The sequence below is a fragment of the Telopea speciosissima genome, chromosome 4, assembly GCF_018873765.1.
Source record: "Telopea speciosissima isolate NSW1024214 ecotype Mountain lineage chromosome 4, Tspe_v1, whole genome shotgun sequence".
Taxonomy (NCBI): Eukaryota; Viridiplantae; Streptophyta; class Magnoliopsida; order Proteales; family Proteaceae; genus Telopea; species Telopea speciosissima.
In genome coordinates, this window is record NC_057919.1 from 39416958 (window position 1) to 39437746 (window position 20789).

Below are 20789 nucleotides of genomic sequence, written 5' to 3' on the forward strand. Positions count from 1 at the left end.
TAGCACAGACCTGTCTTAGTTGTATTGACAAGTGGCTAATAAGTAATTTGACTGCATATCATGTAGGATCATATGATTGTGGTTGCATATGCATGCATGATGATATGTTTCATTCACGGGCTCAGTGGGGCTCACACTCTGTTATATATGTTTTTTTCTATTAGATGATTTTGCAGGTAGATGTCACTGTGGCGGGGAGGCTTATTTCCCGGAGGAGAGCCATGGTGGTTATGATGATATTGGTATGGACCCCGACGGAGGTCGTACCGTTGATGCGAGTATTCTCATTGGTTATTGAAGATGACTCGTGAAGGGTGTAGCTGATGCTTTTTGTTTTGGGGATTCTTTTTTGTCTTTGACTGGAGTTTATCCCCATTTCCACTTTTAGTTTTCTACTTTCTTTTGGGGCTTGAGTTACCTCATCCTGTGTATATTTTTCTTTTGTTTCAGTTGATGTATATATTAGCTTTTACCGTTCTGTTTGTGGGTGTGAGAGAGGGAATGATTCAACTTACTAATGTATATAACATCATTTCCTGTACTGCTATACTTTTCTTTTCTTTCAATGTAAATATAGTTTGCTGCAACACTCTGAGTTGTACTTATCGTATTACTATGGATGTGTGTCTGTGAATGGATTAACTGCTTCTAGATCCGTGGGATTTGGTGGATTATTGTTATGCAATTCGGATCACCTACCTAATCCTCCCAGGGGTGGTTTGGGGTGTGACATTCTCCCCCATCAAACTTAGTGGAATCTAAATAAGCAAATAGGCGAATATGTTTCTTTAGCGATACACTCAAGGCTAGTTAAAAAATTGGAATAAGTGGGTCGATCTAAAATAAGTCCCAAAATCTCTAGAATTGGATCTTAGATCTAAAAACTTAGCGACCTAGTGACCAAAACCCTATAATCGACCAAAATTAGAACCGGTCACAATTCACCAATTTCAATTATTTAAACGGTGGGTACACCGAAGGCTAGAAGCAGGGTTTTTAAACACGAAATCAGAGATTGAATCAGTCAATGACAAATCCAATTTGTATTGGATCGAAATCAGCTGGAATTGATCCTCAAGAACCTTAAAAAACGGTCCTTAGATCCAAAACAAGAAATTTCTAGGGTTTTTGGGTGTGAATTGGTGGTATCAGATTGGTAGAAATTGAGATTGATCACGACTGATTCACCGATCCGATTTCCGATTCTTAAAACCTTGGCTAGAAGAAAGAGACACATAGCAAAGATTGAGAAATGCCAATTTGATAAGAAGGTTACTTTCGTGATTAAGATCAACAATGGAGGCATTTTGCACAAAACACCCCAACTCCCCCAACAACCACCCAAACACAAACACCCCCCCCCAAAACCCCCCCCCCCCCCCCCCCCCCCCCACCCCAAACCCCAAAAAAAAAAAAAAAAAAAAACACCCCCTAAACCCTCCCCCCTCCTTTCTCCCCATCTTTTTCCCCCCCCCAAATCCCCCCAAACCCCCCCAACCAATTTTGACCACCGCCCCCCCCCCCCCCCCCCCCCCCCCCCCCCCCCCCCCCCTACGTACGTTTGTTGTCCAAAAATTTTTTCCCCTTTTTTTTTTTTTCATTTAAATTTTATTATACCCCCCCCTTCCAAAAAAAAAAATAAAAAAAAAAAACCCCCCTTTTTTTTTTTTTTGTTTTTTATTTTTTCTTAAATTTTTTTGAATAATAAAAACCCCCCCCCCCTTTTTTTTTTGTGTGGTTTGTTTTTTTTTTTTTTTTTTTTTTTTTTTTTTTTATACCAACACAAAAAAAACCCCCCTTTTTTCTTCCTCCCCTCCCCCCCCTTCCCATTTAAATCCTTTTATTTTTTTTTTTTTTTTTTTTTTTTTTTTTTTTTTTTTTTTTTTTTTTTTTTTTTTTTTTTTTTTTTTTTTTTTTTCTTTTTTTTTTTTTATTTGAAGGGTTGGGTTTTTTTTTTTTTTTTTTATTTTTTTTTTTTTTTTTCCTTTTTTCCTTTTCCCCCCCCCCCCCTGTACTCTGTACTCGACAGTGTAGGTGGGTGGTGACAGATTCCGCCAACGCGAACCATTGGCTTTCTACCTCGTAAGCCTCTCTCTCTCTTCTCTAGTATTTCAGTTCGGTAAAAAGATTTTATATATTTCAGAATTCAGATCTGAGTGGGAAAATGGACTTCTGGAGGGGTTTTTTTCCCAAGGAAAATGGGTTTCAGATTCGAAGTTGAGGAATTAGAGTTCTTTCTTTTTCTTTTTTCCTCTTTTTGTTGGATGATGAGTACGGAAGGGAAAACCCTAGATGTGGGTATATTTATAGCTTTCGGAAGTTTCTGAAAACGGTAGAAAAGAAAAGAAGTGGTAGAAAATTCTGTTCTTGGTGAAATCTGTCTGCAAGAAATCCAATTTTGTCTGGCTATAACTTCTCTAGAGCGGAATCAAGAAAAAAAAAAAGGTTATTAAAAGGCAAACATGCTTTCAGTATTTATGAATTATGATGGTATTTATAACGAGTCATCACGAATTTGATTCGTTTTTTGGCCACAAACTAGAACATGTGTTACACGTTAAAATCTGCAGAAGGGAAGAAAACAGCAGAATTCTTCTTGTATTTACAGTATTTAATACAATGCCCATTTAATATTAATAAAATAATAAACGTTTGGTGATTGATTAGGTGGAGAGCACTTTGATGGTGATTTCCTAAGTTTCAGAGTAAAGATGTCTTATCTTTGTTGTGTTGCAGAAACAATGGCTTGTGTAGTGGATTGAGTAGGGGATAAACCACCCCTTCCCCTCCCAACCAACTGCGGAGGGAGAAGAGAGAACGGAAAAGGGTATATATCGTGGATGCTATAGTTTCCATTTTGGATGTGTATATTCGTATCTCTTCATTTAGCTCACTGTTTTGCATGGATGTTCTTTCTACTTTTGTTTTAAGATTTCATCTGTTTCTCCCAATAACTTATCTGAAAGGTTGGATTAATTGATTGTAAACTGATTTTTCAGGTGATGTAATAACATCCTGGAGATGAATTCAAGACTGCTGAGGACAAATTGTTTATCTGCATAGTAGGAAGCCCCGACAATCTCTGGGTCAGTCGCAGCAGGTACATGAATTTAAGTGGAATGGTGATAGCGGATGGATGGATTTATAAGATCATTAATGAAAAGTTAGAAGGTTTGGTGGTAGTTAAACGATTAGAAAGTTTGGTGGTAGTTAAAAATGCAAAGGGGAAAAACATGAAAAAAGTGATTTTTTTGGCCAGATTTAATGCAAGAGCTCCAACTCCAAGAATCTCTAGTTTAAGGCTGCAAAAAGTTCTGGCAGATAATGCCGAGTTATGTCCAGAAATAATTGGGTAAGGCATGTTGCAGGGGGATATAAGGGAGAGTCAGCTTTGTGGTTCAATTGGGAGAGCAGACAGATTTTATACAAGGAATTGGGAATACTTAGGTGTAATGGGTAACGGTAATTTCTTTTGGGAACAAGTAGGGTGGTGAAAATTATTAAGGATAGATGATAATGCCATCTCCAACGCAGAGCATAAAGCATGCTAGAAGTCTAGGGTAGTTAGGTACTTGGGTCATTGGGTGGGTGTTGTAGAATCAAATTTTACTTATTTATAGGCTGTAAGCTTGGGTTAAGACAAGAAAACCTCCGTTTTCAAAGGCACTTCTAGAATGCTGAGCTTTAGATTGTTTAAAGGTACAACTAGGATTTTGTAGAGATTTGAGCTTTATATTAGTATAGCTAATACTTTTTATCTGTTTTGTTGTAGTATGAGCTTTGGCAGCTAGGTGGGTTGCTGGAGATTTGTCTGAGAGTGCAATGTTTAATCAATGATGATGGAAGATACAGATGGGGTTGTTTCGTGAGGTGCAAAGTGCGTCTCTCTTTGAACGTACATTTTTCTTTAACTTGGGCCCAAGATTTGGATGTAGACTAGTGAACCAATGAAGGGAAGAGATAATATAATCTCTGGAGACCAATGGGTTGAAAGTCTGGTTTTGTAAAGTGTGCATATCGTTCCTTTATGTTTGCACTCTAATCCCCCTCTAAGTGTCTCATCTGCTTATCTATTTTTCTTGGTGCTTCCCATCCTTTGACCTACTCTTGAATGGAATTGAGTTTTAAGCGCTATCAAGTGGTAATAGTGTATATTCAGGGAAGGAGGAATAGGGTTTCCTACCCATTCCATATGTTCTTGGTCTGCTGCTGCTGAGAATTGTCGGAGCCAAACAACGACCTCTCCAATATTTCCTCGGTATGAAATTTTAAAATGCTAAAGAAAGCACTTTAAAGCCAAAGTGTCACTTCTCTGGTCATCATTAAGACCTCAATGAAGCTATGTCCTGCCTATTCTGCCTGATATTAAAATGTTTAAGGTGACATTTCTATCTGCCTTTATTGAAAGTAGTAGCTTTCTTGTTTTAACATAATTGGGTTTATGCATGTAGGTTCTAGTACTGTCCAGTGGAGACAGGTGGTTCTTTGCTCAACAGATGGAGAACAAAAGTTTTTGAAGCACTCTATGAGGTCCTTTTCTGTGATGGAGGGGAATGCAAAGACTCTAATGCAGTGGGACTGGGGGAATTTGGTGACATTTAATGGAAGAACAAATGGGATTCCTAAGCCGGTACAACTGACAGATTGGGAAATTGAAGGAGTTGACAGCGGGTCCATCTATTCATCTGCTGGTGGTGGTTGTTCAGGATCTGATTTGGGACATGGCTACTCATCTATGAGCTCAGTCTCGGCCTCTGTTGATTCTTCATTGAAGCAGGCGACAAATATATCCAAGAGCAATAGTGAGAGAGGTGATGCTCTCCCCAAAAAATTATCCAAAAGGAAAGAATTTCCCAGGTTGGAAGATACTGGCTCTTCTCCAACACATGACCCTTCAGTTGGCTCTGGTGAGCCAGTGATTGGGTTAAGGCTTGGTAAACGAACATATTTTGAAGATATTTGTGTTGGGAGCAACAATAAGACCTCATCTTTTTATGTCACACCTACTACATCTATTATGACGACAAAGAGATCCAGGGCATCTTATCAGAATACGCTGAACCCCCATTGCCAAGTAGAAGGTTGCAACCTTGATCTCACATCAGCAAAAAGTTACCGTCGTAGGCATAGAGTCTGCGAAAGCCATTCCAAATGTCCAAAGGTTATTATTGCTGGTCTGGAGCGCCGATTCTGCCAACAATGTAGCAGGTATGCTTACATATGAGAATGCTACTTTGTAGAGTAGGCTCATTTAAACTACTAATTAGGACCAACGACCCTAGTTTTGGAGAATGATTTGTGCTAGTTGAGTGTCTTGGCTGTGTTAGCTTGATCTCAAATTTATATTTGGTCTGTGGTTATGCTAATGTGGTAGCATGTTGTCAGCCATGTCTTGATGTTTCCATTGCAAATTTGCTCAAATGAAATAGTGAATATCTGTGCAACATCAAGGAATTGTTTGAAGGATGGTAATGTGGCAACTACTTTCTTGGCTGTGTGAAAGGTTCCATGACCTGTCCGAGTTTGATGCAAAAAAGCGAAGCTGTCGTAGGCGTCTCTCTGACCACAATGCACGTCGGCGCAAGCCACAACCAGAGGAAATCCAATTCAATTCCACTGGGTTGTCTTCATCATTTTATGGTATTGCTTTTAAACCTTATTCTTTGAGCCTATTTTCCCTTTTGTTAACATATGCAATTACAGTGGATGCCCTTGTGATATGTGCCTGCCACCCTCCAGAGGTTAAACTTTTTATTGATGAAATTCGGAAACGAGGTAAATCGGGTGCACTAGTGGCCCTCCCCTTTCTTGAAGGTGATTGATTATCAATGAAACCATTCAAAAGTTTTAGTTTGGAATGTTCTCCAATATCATGTTTCTCCTTTGGGGTTAATGCACTTACATGCTAAATATTAAGTGAAATTTGAGAAAGCAGGATATAGATGCATCTATTGAATATCAAGAAAATATTTGTACAACCTGATCAATTTCGTATGGACAAGTTTCATCATCGTTTTGATGTGGAACCTGGGTCAAAATACTCTATTGGGTTTGCTTATGGGCCCACCCAAGAGTTAAGCAATTCAAAATAACAGGGATGATGGCAATCTAGTAATTATGTGGAAAGTGTAGGACCCCTTTGTAGGCAAGAGTTGCAATCAGGACATGGAGGTAAATATAATTTAAAGTGTAAGGGGAAACTAGGAAATAAATCAAATAAAAGGACAAGCTATAAAGGAAAAGGGATGGGGGCAATATAGGAAATTGACTTAAAAGGGCAAAATCATGGGTGAGGTGGGGTTTAAAGGTTGTTTTCTGCCTTCTGTTTTCTCAGCCATGTAACGAAGCCAGGAAATCCTGTTGAAACCCAATCTCCTTCAAGATGAAATATTGCGCTCAAGCTAATGTGGTTGGAGCTGAAACTTTAGGAGAATAATCCTAACACTGGACTCTCTTAAAAGCACCCAGTAACATTCCCAACGAAGTACCCGACAAGAAATCAAAACCTGCTGAACCAGAAGTGGCTGTAATTCTGGAATCAGCCTGTTTTGCAGGTTTGGTGCCAAATGTAGGAGGGGCCTTCGGGTTTGGATCTTGGGGGCTTGAAACGTCTATAGTGCTGGTCTGCATGGATGAAGAGATTTGCAATGGTAGCGGCTTCAACTTCATCAGAAATAACCGAAGGTTCCTGAAATGAGTAACAGGAGGCCGGTCGAAGGTGCCAGATTTGATACGGCTGGAAGAAATGTTCTCTTTGTCTCCATCCCAATGTACTGGTAATGGTGAACTCGAGTCCTCCAAAGAATCGCCAGTTGGCAGTGGCGTGTGCCACCATGGTGCGGATCATCATGGGTAGCTGATCAAGGACCTGAGTACAGTTGCTTTGGAATATTAACTGTCCGACAAGTCCCCATTCAACAACAGCAATACTCCAGGGTTCATGTCCGGGGTAGAAGATAAGTCTATGCTGTTGATTATGTGTACGAAATATGCTTTTATTATATTCGAGCATAAAATTTTTATAGATTAAGTATTGTTCTTCATCACATTGACGTTGTATCAATGGGAAGATTTCTTGGGGAAGGGTATCCCGTGCTTTATCATATAAACATATTTTTCTAATTTTGTGAAAAAGGGGGTCCTTTTGATCATTATCTATAAAATCAGAAATTTTTAGAAAGGTGTGTACTTTCTCTGGAGAAACAGTATCATCCTAATCAATTTGTTTGATTGAATTAAGAACAATAGATGAATGAATGATCTAAGCCCCAAATCTCAGAGTGAATAGAAGGGGACAAGGGAGATCGACACTCAACTATTGGGCTGTTATTACCATCCAAAACAGAACTTGAGTTACGAACTTCTGAAGAACTGAAATAGAAAAGAATAATAGGGAGAAGAAAGAAGGAGAAAAAAGGGAGAACTCTCACACGGGAAGGGAGGGAAGAGAAAAAAGAGATGAATGAGAGGGGGGGGGGGGGGGGGGAAGGGATCACACAAGCCACATGGCTCTCAAACCAAAATTCAATATTCCATTTTCTTCAATTAACTAAGTTGTTGGATTACAAGCATAAATAAAAGGGTTAAATACACATACCCCCTAAAATGTACTCAATATTTTTCATGCACCTCTACGATTCTGACAATTCCACACACACCCCTTGAAAATTCCACGTACAGCCCCTACTTTTCAACCTAAAGCAATTTAAGTCCACGCCGTTAATTTCAGGCGTTAAATGCTAATGGATCTGAAATTGAAGAATACATTTATACCCTTGCTAGGGCATAATTACCAATTTGCCCTTAAGTTAAAAAACAAAAACGAAAAAGGATGAACGAGGAAGATGAGGGTATAATTATCAAAATGCCCTCTTCTTCCCTAAATAGTTTAGGGTTTGAAACCCTTCAATCCTCTCTTCAAACCCTTCTGCCATCCACCTCTATTCACCCTCATCCTTCGATCTCACAACCCAAATAAATGGTTACCTTAAAGCCCTATCACCACCAACGCCGCTGCTGCCAAACCCAAGAACCCCTCCATCGCCGACTCATCCTCTGCACCAGGAATTGCAGCGTTAATCTGGGGGAGGTCCTGATATGCTGATTGAATGCTCAAATTTACAGATTAAATCGATGGGGAAGTGGGAGAAGAAAGGGTAACTTTCTGTGTAGTGAATCTGTCAAGATAGTAACTACATATGGTGAAAGAGAAGAGGAAGACAAATCTTCATGGAACCTCTACGCAGCACAATAAAAATACCCATTAGCAATGCAGGTGACACACCAAAGATAGATTTGTCTAATGGCCCACCTATAATTTTATAATAACTTTGATTATATAACACAGATTTTGAGTTACCTGTTTGTTTTTTATTATCTTATTTGCTTATCTATCTATTTAATGTTAAGGGATAGCCAAATTAGCCCCAAATTCGAGCTCTGTGTCATTTCATACTAAGATAGGGGACCGGAAACTCAGAGCGGTACTCTCACAAGTCACAACTTCCTCGTAGCTTTCTGACAAAGCAAATATGGTGGCTCATGTTGCTTTTCCAGTTCAGAAGAAGATGGAGCAGTAATGGTAATGGAAACCCTTCCGCTGATATCTCTGAACTGAACTCTCCCATTTTTGGAGATTTCTAAGAAGGAATATCCCGACGTATCCATGTTTCAATACAAACAGATCCTTCGCCTTCCTTTTTTTTCAGTGCCCAAGCCCAAGGTAGTATTAGACAAGGGTCCCAAGAACCCCAGAATCGGCCTTCATAGTGAAATCTGTCAAGCATTAACAGAATTAAACCTCTAGCTCTCAAATTTTAAATGATTTGAGGAAGATGAGGGTTGGGCAAAAAGGTATTTTCAAATTACAGGGGTAGTAGAAGAAAGGGTAATTTGGACAATAAAAAAAAATTTAATGTCTAACGCCTGAAATTAATGGCGGAGACTTAAATGGCTTTAGGTTGACAAGTAGGGGGTGTACGTGGAATTTTCAAGAGGTGCCCCCTAAGATTCCTAACCAAATACAAACTTTAAACTTGCTAAAGCTCTTCCTACGTATTCAACTTTCTAAAAGAAACAAAATAAAATAAAACAAAAGATATTGTCTTTCTAAATAAAATAAATTCCTAAAATCTTACTAGACCCAAAAAATAAAAATTGGATCCAGTTAATCTCTGTCTAGATTCCCAAACGGGTTTGGGCCAAGCCTTAGAAGCACTCTTGCGTTACGTTTTGGTTGATGTTAAAACTAAAGCAAGGTTGAGCTCCTAAATTCAGAGTAGTTTTAGAGATAGAAACATCAGAAGTAGATACAGGAATCCAAAACCCAAAGCCAAAATTTTGAATTTATTTTTATTTTGTGAGGAACTTCATCTTGCGATGCATCCCCTCCAAATCTCTGAATAAGTACTTCCTGGCTACAGCTTGTTCGCAGACAAGTGGTGCTGATCGATAAGCTACTAATAACCCCAAAGAGCCCATGGGTTTATAGCCCTTGCTACCGAAAATCGATAAGCTACTAATAACCCTAAAGAGCCCACGGGTTTATAGCCCTTGCCACCGAACGTTCCTACTTATTCCAGTCCTTTAGCCAGCATACAAGTGAAGAGGAGGAGGTTCAACTATGCCTGATATGGGTTTTGTGTTTTTTAATTTTATGAGCTGTCTTATAAAAGCCCAATAATAGGGTTATGTAGTTCTGATGCAGATAGATCACCTAAATGGACTTATTTTAGTGGAAATAAGCTTTGGGTTGGGCCTTTGATCCCATGGATTTTCATTGTAATGAGACACTTTAATGGGCCTATGATATGGGTATAGGCTAGGCATATGGGATTAGTTAGTTGAATGAATTTATTTATTTATTTTATTTGTTATTGTTATTAAGTGTTTAAGTTAGGTTGGATTGGCATTCTATAAATCCAGCTCTGTTTTGAGTCATTTTCCTTTAGTATTTCAGTTTCCTAGTAAGTTTAAGTTACCTTATTAGTTAAGGATTGTGTTAGGCCTTCCCTTTTTATTATAGGAATTTATTTTGAGTCTTCTATATAAGTTTGTAAGGGAGGCCAGTATTGTGATGACCCGCCCTCTGGGCACGTCAATCGATGCATCTATAAATATGTGATCTACTATTTAAATAATTTGACGTGTGTAGCGGAAGCATAACTCATAGGGAAAACAAGGCATCCTAGGACTTAAACAGGCCGAAGGTATAATATCTAGCAACAAGGGGTGAGCTGTAATGGCGGTGTCAGTGGGGACCGACACAACCTTAAGACGACATGGTTGTCTCGAGTCACTCGATTCTTCCGGGATCAATAGACAGGTGACTCTCTCATATCTCGCATAAAATAACTACAACAAAAGTCTAGGTAGGTAAATTCTAAGGTTAAGACTAACGCATTATCCTAATAGATAATCAGTGCTGACAACAATTAAAAGTATGAGAGTTATTACAATCCTCCAAATAAAAGTATCTAAGAAAAAGCATAGAGTGTTTAACAAAACGATAAAATTCAAGAAAAGTCCAACGAGGTCTTGTCCTCTTGACCTCAGTCCTTGCAATAGTGGCAACCCACTTGTGGTTCCTCTGAAAAAATCATCAATAAGGGGGGTAACGTTACAAGCCCGTTAGTAGGAACATGATAGCCATATAAAACATGCACAAGATATTCTTTCAAATATACAAGTAAGAGTCAAATACATAAATAACTCTTAAGTCAACAAGATCCAAGATTCTTATTTCTATGGTCGGTCTTTGATGGACTGTCAAGTGCACGTATATTGGGATATGCATGCTCGTTGCATAAGAACCATGTGCTACACCTCCGCCCGTCTACAAAGTACGGTGGACACGTGCCACACCTGCGTCCGTCTACAAGGTACGGGGGACACTAAACATGAATGGTCCAGATACCGTCACTAGGTTGGCCAATTGACGTCGCCGGCCACATCCTGGCGGGGACTTATAATATAGATTGTCCCTCACCTTCGCCAGTCTACTCAGTACAGGGGAGACCCGTCCCACACCTTCGCCTGCCTACAAAATAGGGGGGAGACGTTGTACCTCATCTGCGCACGTCTACAAAGTACGGGGGACACGTAGCATCGGTGTTATCCCAATCCAATACCTAATCCCCTATTGGCAAGGGATGATAGCCATCTGGTTCCATAATTTTAAGGAAAAAAAAATGAATTATAGTTAAATCATGCTAGCAACATATAATTAATCATATTCTGATATAAAAATGACATTTCAAAACATCATTCGTCAAATCATGCATTTTCACAAAATATGCATACGTCAAGAACAATAATTATCATATAGCCACTCACCAAGATACTCCGTGAAATCCTAGAATTCCTGTTCTGAATGGAGCTCGTCCTCTGCGGATGGCTCACCTAATAAGATTCCTGATGAAATTAGATTTCGGTGATTTAACTATAAGTATAAATTATTGCTTTAAGGTTTCTTCTTAAGGATTATATTCCAATCTTGTGAAAATCCAACCATCACAGTCCAATTTTCTCTTGTCCATCATATTATGTTTAATTCAGTTTATATGTTCCTCATAACAATCCCCCATGTAATAACAGTAACTTAGTTCGTAAGTTACCCCCATTGGCATTAGCAACCATGGGCATTACATTTTGGCAATTTGCTCACACAAGGCTACACATCCCTTGCCCTTCTTGTTTCATTAAAGTCTCACTAAATATTTCAATCATGTGTTATGCACTTGTGTTTATACATATTCCATACTAAATTCCATTATACGATCATAACCATATTTAGTTAACACACTTTAATTTGTCCCAAGTCCAAAATATAGTTAAAAAATTCTGGGTACATATTGTGTGCACAGCCCCAAAACTCATGTTAAAACCCCTACTTCCGAAAATCCATTTGTAATGAAATTATACAGGGTTCTACTATGGATTATGATGATTAACTGCACAAAATTTCTGGTCTTAAATCAAATTATAAGTTGTTCTTCACCTCTCCTAAAGTTCAGCCAAAAATCGGTTTACAGAAAACAAAAATGTGTGCACAGCCCCAAAACTCATGTTAAAATCCCTACTTTCCAAACTCCATTTGTAATGAAATTATACAGGGTTATACTATGGATTATTATGATTAACTATACAAAATTTCAGGTCTTAAATCAAATTATAAGTTGTTCTTTACCTCTCCTAAAGTTCAGCCAAAAATCTGTTTACAGACTTGGGTAACCCTAGGGAAATGGCCATAACTTTCTGGATATAAGTTGAAAACACTTGATTCCAAAGCCAAAAGTTTGGGATCTTTTATAGCCCTACAATTTTACTGAAGTTGTCTCAGAAACACACTGTAAGAGTCTCATAATTTGTCTTGAAGTTGGGGTATTTGCACAGGCCGTGCTCTGTGAAACTGATCTAAGTAATCTTAGAGAAATAACCATAACTTCTTTGATATAAGTTGGAAAGACGTGCTTTCAAGTCCATATGTTCATGACTCATACTACTACAAATTTTCTTTTGAAACTATCTTTAGAAACCCATTATAATTTGTAAAGACCTCTAAAATCGTCTTGAAGATTAGATAAATGCACAGACAGATTCTATAAAACAGAATTTAGTATTTTTTCTTCATTTCCACACCATCCCCATCTTCAATCCCATTTAAAAGAATACATGAAGTACAATGACATAAAAACACTAAATCATACCTCAAAATCTAAGATCCAAGCTCTCTCCCCTTCCTGCTTTTGATCCACACCTTCCACACACTTCACACTCTTGCAAGTTGCAACCCGCCTTCCTTTTTTTCTTCTTTTTCTTCCTATTCTCTCCTTCTCCTCCAAATATAATTCTGACAACCTCTATTGTATTACAGTAGCAAGAGCTCCTCCCTTTCACATGAACTAGTTCTAGGAGAAAGACTAAAAGCTTGTCTATAAGGTCAGCTTTGCTTTATATAGAAAATTGTCATCAATAGTGCCCTTCAACCGATTATCAAGTTTCCTTGCATTTGGCATCATCACACTATATGGGGTTGATTCTTATTCCTCATTCATTTTGGTCAAAGCCTACATAGACCACATGCATGACCAAGCCCATGTGGGAGGCCACCTCACATCCCACTAGCCTCACAACCTCCTACATGTCCTATTAGGTGTAACACATTACTCACATGCATTGCTCATTTCTTAGTCAAAGCTTAGGTGTCATTACCCCATCTTTTGGAACATACAAATGGGACACCTCACTCACCCATTGCCATGTGGCAATGCATAAGTCAATAGCTCATAGCTCACCATGCCATGCAAATACTGTCTTTCTCAATTAAAATAAAAAAGACCAATAATCAAATAGCAAAAAATCTAATATTCTTGTCAAAGATATAATCTTAAGTTATTACGTGTTTAACCTCTAATCATAGTAGGATTAGGATTAATTAAGATATACAGGATCCCCACACTCTTTTAATCCTTCATTAGTGTCTTGTCTACAAGGGGAATCTACCTTTTTAAAATCACCATTTATCACTAATCATAAGTCAACACATCACCATGTCATGCAAAAATTGTCTCAATTAAAATTAAAAAGACAAATAGACAAATTGCAAATTAAATGTACTATTCATGTCAAAGATATAATCTCAAATTATTGCCTGTTTAACCTCTAATCATAGTAGGATTATGATTATTTAATATATAAAGGATCTTTACACTCTCTTAATCCTTCATTAGTGTCTTGTCTATAAAGGGAATCTGCCCTTTTCAAAATCACTACTCATAACCACTATTCCTCTTATGTTATGCTTACATCACCCTCCACTAACACTATACCCTTGCTTTATATGATATTTACAATCCTACCTTGAACACTATTGGTCAACTACACTATAGTGAGCACATCATTAAGATCCGTTACCTCTTAATTGGCCAATTAAGAAATTCTTCCTTTCTTGGTACAATATATGATCTAATGATCTAAGTCCTTAACGACATTAAATATTCAATTCACATACTATATGATAATTAAATAATACCCTATAAATTCATCATTCAAAATGGCTACAAGGTACTAAGTTTCTTAAATAAAATAGATCGAAGGTGCGAAATACCTTAAAGTCCTTATGCTTCGTTCGATGTTGATGGACCGTCTGGTCGAAGCGGTGGAGTACCTATCGACCGACAAGGTTATATCAGAAATATAAAAAAAAAAAAACAAAAAGGGGCATTACGTCTTATTTCATGTAAGACGTACTCAACACTCATCTAGACTTCAGCATGACCTTCCATCCGTAGACTGATGGACAGATCGAGAGACTGATTCAGAGATTGGAGGATATGCTTCGAGCTTGTGCCTTGGACATGAAGGGGAATTGGGACAAACACCTGCCATTAGTCGAGTTTGCTTACAACAACAGTTACCAGACAACAATCGACATGGCTCCGTATGAGACACTCTATGGTAGAAGATGTCGATCTCCCCTGTTCTAGGATGAGGTTGGGGAGAGAAAGTTGTTGAGACCCGAACTGATTCAACTGGATGTAGAAAAAGTGGAGTTGATTCAAAAGAGGATGAAGGTCGTCCAGGACCGCCAAAATTGCAATGCAGACAGCTGACGAAAGGACCTGGAGTTTGAGGTAGGCAGCCCAGTTTTCCTCAGAGTAGATCCTATGAAGAGAGTGATGTGTTTCGGGAAGAAGAGCAAGCTAAGCTCTAGATATGTGGGACCATTCAAGATATTAGATAGGATTGGACCAGTGGCATATAGAGTAGCATTACCACCGGCCCTCTCCAACATGCACGATGTGTTTCACGTGTCAATGTTACGGAAATATGTGCCAGACCCTTTTCACGTCCTCAGCTACAAGCCATTGAAGCTGAACCAAGTCTTGTTCTATGAAGAGATACCAATACAGCTACTGGATCGGAAGGAATAAGTGCTTTGCAAGCGCAACATACCCATTGTAAAAGTATTAGAGAAACCACGCGGTAGAAGAAGCCACGTGGGAACTTGAGGATAGTATCCAGTCCAGATACCCCCACCTATTCGGTACAGGTATGGTTACATTTTGAGGACGAAATTTCTTATATGGGGGGAAGGATGTAATGCCCTGCATTTTTTTTTCTATTTTACTTCTAACGTCACCTTGATGGTCAAAGGTACTCCACTGGTTCGATTGGACGGTCCATCGACATCGAACAAAGAATAAGAATTTTAAGGTGTTTCGCATCCTCGATTTATTTCATTTAAGAAACCTCGTACCTTGTAGCCATTTTGTGTGATGAATTTATAGAGTACTATTTAATTATCATAGTATGAGAATTAAATATTAAATGTGGCTAAGGACTTAGATCATTAGATCATATATTGTACCAAGAAAGGAAGAATTTCTTGATTGGCCAATTAAAAGGTAATGGATCTTAATGATGTGGCCACTGTAGTGTAATTGACCAAGAGTGTTCAAGGTAGGATTGTAAATATCATATAAAGCAAGGGTATAGTGTTAGTGGAGGGTGATGTAAGCATAACATAAGAGGAATAGTGATTATGAATTGTGATTTTGAAAAGGTCAGATTCCCCTTGTAGACAAGACACTAATGAAGGATTAAAAGAGTGTAGAGATCCTTTATATATTAATTAATCCTAATTCTACTATGATTAGAGGTTAATCAATTAATAGTTTGAGATTATATCTTTAACTAGAATATTATATTTAATTTGCTTTTTGTCTTTTGGTCTTCTTTATTTTAATTGAGAAAGACAATTTTTGCATGACATGGTGAGGTGTTGACTTATGCATTGCCACATGGCAATGAGGGAGTGTGGTGTTCCCACACTCCTTTGCATGTGCCGTGAGATAATGACACCTAAGCTTTGACTAAGAAATGAGCAATGCATGTGAGTAATGTGTTACACCTAATAGGACATGTGGGAGGTTGTGAGGCTAGTGGGATCTGAGGTGGTCTCCCACATGGGCTTGGTCATGCATGTTGTCCATGTAGGCTTTGACCAAAATGAATGAGGAATAGGAATCAACCACATATAGTGTGATAATGCCAAGTGTAGGGAAGCTTGATAATAGGTGGAAGGGCACTATTGGTGACAATTTTCCATATAAAGCAAAGCTTGCCTTATAGACAAGCTTTTAGTCTTTTTCCTCATAGTTGTCATGGTGTCTAGGCTACCCAAGGCGCTAGAGAGGGTAAAAAAATCAAGGCGACACCAAGCAGGCAACTAAGGCGCCCAAGTCGACCAAGGCGCTTGGACGCCTTGACAACTATGTTTCTAGTAGAACTAGTTCTTGTGCTATGCATTGCCACATGGCAATGAGGGAGTGTGGTGTCCCCCTTTGCCTGTGCCAAAGGATGAGGTAATGACACCTAAGCTTTGACTAAGAAATGAGCAATGCATGTGAGTAATGTGTTACACCTAATAGGACATATGGGAGGTTGTGAGGTTAGTGGGGTGTGAGGTGGTCTCCCACATGGGCTTGGTTATGCATGTTGTCTATGTAGGCTTTGACCAAAATGAATGAGGAATAGGAATCAACCACATGTAGTGTGATAATGTCAAGTGTGGGGAAGCTTGATAATAGGTGGAAGGTCACTATTGGTGACAATTTTCCATATAAAGCAAAGCTTGCCTTATAGACAAGCTTTTAGTCTTTCTCCTCATAGTTGTCACAGCGTCTAGGCGACCCAAGGCGTTGGAGAGGGTAAAAAATGAAGGCGACACCAAGTAGGCGACCAAGGCGTCCAAGGCGCCTGGACGCCTTGACAACTATGTTTCTCCTAGATGTAGTTCTTGTGCAAGAGAGTGAAAGAAATGAGCTCTTGCTACTGTAATACTATAAAGGTTGCCGGAATTATATTTGGAGGAGAAGGAGAGAATAGGAAGAAGAAGAAGAAAAGGAAGGTGGGTTGCAAGAGCGTGAAGTGTGTGAAAGGTGTGGATAAAAAGCTAGAAGAGGAGAGAGCGTAGATCTTAGATTTTGATGTATGATTTAGTGTTTTTATTCTGTTGTTTTCATTGTACTTAATGTATTCTTTTAAATGGGGTTGAAGATGGGGTTGGTGTGGTGATGAAGAAAAGATAGTAAAATTCTGTTTTAGCGTCTTGCGACATGCATTAACACATGTTCAGCCAACCATGCTGAACCAAGAGGCCGAAGCCTCGGCGGTGGTGGTGGTGGCAGCGGTGACGGTAGTGGCGGCAGACTCTAAAAAAAAATCCCTAAAGGGATTGCGCTTTGATACCAAGTTGAGAGAAGGAGAGAGAAGAGAGAATGATTTGACTTGTCAATGAGACAGAGGCCACCACTTTATTTATAATTTTGAGAATATTACAAATATGGTATGATTGCACAATCACATAATTCACACATTAAACATATGCATAATGAATCTAGACACTCTAATGTACCTAGTGACATTACACACTTTACAAGGAGAACCAAACTAGAAGAGAACCGAATCGAACCAATCTTCAACACTTCAACACTTTGGCGTCTAACTTTGTTTGGGCTGAGGGGCAAGTTCCTGCACTACTTTGCTATTGGTGCTATGCTGTTTTTGGGAAGAGTGATGGTGAAAGCCCCTGGGTGCCTAGATATATACTCGGTTTTTTAGGTTGAGAGCTGCCAATTGGTGCAGAAATGCCAAGGTTAGGACCATCACCAATCCACCCAGCCTGGGATACTACAAAAGCAGGACATGCACTGATTTACTGCCTTCATTGGTTTTTATGAAGAGGATAATGCTGGACTACTTTGGGATGTCTTCGGCTTAGGAGGTCATTCATAAGGCTATAGTCAAGTGACACTAATGCAACCCCGGGTTCCAAAACCCTAGGTCTCTATGGGCCCACCAAAGCAATAAGAATTCAAATATAGTTGATTCTGTAAATAAGTTGAAGTTCATAGTCCTGTTGGGAAGGCTAAACGAGAGCAGGGGCAAAACAGTAATTAAATTTAAGGAGGACTACTAGGGGATTTCAGAAAATGAATGAGCTAAGAGAACCAAAAGGATGGATATGAGGGATTTTATGTAATAATAGTGATGCAGGGCTGATTTGTAAATATAGGATTCTGCCTCTTCGTCAACCTCACGATAAGGGCAATAAAAACCAGCTGATGGGGTTTCTCTTGTGAGTGAGAGAACATCTAATACCCAATTAAACAAGGAATTTAGAGTTAATCCATCGATCTTTAACCCTATCGAATCCTCCCAACAATGAATCTAAAGATCAATGAATATTTTATCAATAAGGTGCCAAATCGGAGGAGGGTGGTAAGAAAGAGAACAGCGTGGAGTTTTAGATTGGAATCCTCGGTTCCAGCAGACTGTGGGGCAGAGGTTTTGCAGGTAAGGTCACTGATAATGTAGAAGGGGTTCAACTAAGAACCATTCTACAGTAGGATCGGTAATAGTTGCAGTAGATCATCAATCATAGAAGCAAATCAGAATTAGAAGGTAAAACACCAAAATAGAAGGTAGATGCTGCAGATCAATCCAACCATCAACAGGGTCTGAAAGCGGTTGAGTGGGCTTCTCGTAGGTCTGAATCAGTCCTCCAAATATCAATACCGATGGAGGAGGGGTTGCTGAGTTCAAGTCCTTTGATTGCAACAGTACATAAATAGAAATTGATGCAGCCACAGGTGTGTAGAAGGTCTGCCTTGCCTCCGATCAGCAACAGCAGGTCTGGTTGTTGGTTGGAATGGCTTCTAGTCCCTCACAGATGTAGCAGTAGCTCTCGATTGCAGCAGTCTCAAACAACAGAGATAGTGGAACTCGATTGGGAGAAGAGATAATGAAGTAGAAGAGATAGAAAATAGAAGATAAGGGGGATAGGGTTTTCGGCTCTCTCAGCTCTTCATCCTCACACTAGGATAAAACATCTTTGCCAAAGCTAATCAAATCAACTTCATTAATCGTTAGGGGGCTCCTAAGAGCTTATACATATTTATGGGCAGCTATTGCTTGGCTTATAAGTAAGAGAAATTAGAAATTTAACAAGAAAAGGAAACAAACTAAAGGAAAAAGAAACTTAAGCCTACTTTCTAAATCTGAAATTAGAAACTAAACTGAGATAAGGTTGCTTAATAGACAACCACAAAATATCTAAGAGAATGATTGTAAAATATAAACAAAACTGAACTCCTAAATCCCCGATGCATAGACAAAATTGACTCTTCTAATAAAACCTCCATGCAATCTGGTCTTGGGCCCCACAGGATCTCCTAGTAATATTCCCACCAAGGCAAATATGGGGCTTTGACACTGTTCACGTGAACAGTGTTTTGGTCTTTTCTTCTTCAGGTTTTGACCTAACTCAACTCTCCCCCTCTTAGAAAAAATTTGACCTCGAATTTTGAAGAAGGAAGGAAGGAGTGTTGTGTTCTGCACATCCATCTTCAAGCCGTAGTAGAACTCTGCCAGTCCCTACATTAACCGAGGGGTAGTGATCCTAAGTCCTAACCCCCAAGCTTGAGGACGAAATAATATGGCATGAGAGAGATCAATTCGATTCTGCTGGGCTGCAACTACCTCCCAGAAAAGGGTAGACCTGAAAAGAATAAAAGGGTGTCCCAGTGAACAAGGTTCTTGCTTCTACAGGGCCTTGGGAGGGGTAGATGTACGGAGCCTTGCCCCGCTTCGCAGAGAGGCTGTTTCCTTGATTTGAACCCTCAACCACCAGAACAACCTCACAGTTGTGCCAAGGTAGATCAGAAAGGAATAATGACAGAAAATAAAGAGGAATAAACAAGGAGGAAGAAGAAACGGAGTCACAAGAGAACTCATCTATAAGGGAGGACAGAATCGATGGGGAAAGGGAAGATAAGGCCACACAGCCAACAGTCAAACACCAATATCCACTCAAATTCAATTTATTCCAATCTATTCAATCGGTAGGATTACATGCATTTAAATAAGAAAATAAAAAGTGATACAGATACATCACCAAAAGAGACTTATTTTAATGGGAATAAGTCTAGGGTTAGGTTATATACATATTGGGCCTTTGATCCCATGGATTTTCTATGTAATAGGCCACTTTTATGGGCTTAAAGTATGGGTAATTAAGTTGCATACAGGATTAGTCTTTATACTTAGTTTATTTTCATGTTTTTAATATTTTAAATTGAACCGGTCCAAAGCTTGTTTGAAGCAGTGGTTCAATTTAAGTGATTTTAATATTTTCTTTAAGTGTTTAGTGGGGCTGGATTAGGATTTTATTTTGAGTCTAATTTAGTTTCCTAGTTAGTTTAAAAAACCTAATAGGTTAAGGATTGGGTTAGGCCTTTCCATTTTAGTATAGGAGTCTATTTTTGAGTCTTTTATATAAGGTTGTAAGGGAGGCAAGCATTGAACACGAATTTTGATATTAATGAAAAGCTTTTGCTGTACTTCTTTTCCATTGAATATTTTTGTCTTGTGATTGATCAAGGTTGGTGGGATTGGTGTTTGATCCGATTGACACCTTGCGTGGGAATTCCGGGTGGTTCGTTTGTGGGATTGGTATTTGATCCAATCGACACTTTGCGGTGTGAAGCCCGGGTGGTTCTTTTGAAGATCTCCTTTAAGTTCGTTAAAGATTCAATTTTTATTTGTTGGTAGAACCGTGGGTTAGGAAGAGAGAATTTATAATAGAGGGGAAAGTTACAAAGGGACTGAAATAGACATAATTACCCCTAACTAGCTGACTAAGAGCAACAATCTAATCCTAATAACTTAATAACTAAGTAAGCCCAAAAGGACCAGAATACCGTGGTACCCCCACGGTATTCTAG

At 39.0% G+C, this 20789-nt stretch overlaps 1 protein-coding gene across 2 annotated transcripts in view; it reads left to right on the top strand.

The window, feature by feature from the left end:
• The first annotated feature begins 3651 nt into the window (after positions 1 to 3651).
• LOC122657875 (squamosa promoter-binding-like protein 3) overlaps positions 3652 to 20789 on the top strand; it is a 38892-nt gene continuing 21754 nt past the window's right edge. The window contains exons 1-3 of one of the 2 annotated variants that reach the window (XM_043852669.1): positions 3652 to 4258; positions 4452 to 5208; positions 5504 to 5640. In XM_043852669.1, coding sequence (XP_043708604.1) covers positions 4526 to 5208; positions 5504 to 5640 — 820 coding nt within the window. In that variant the 5' untranslated portion in view covers positions 3652 to 4258; positions 4452 to 4525. The other variant, XM_043852668.1, reaches the window with a different exon arrangement.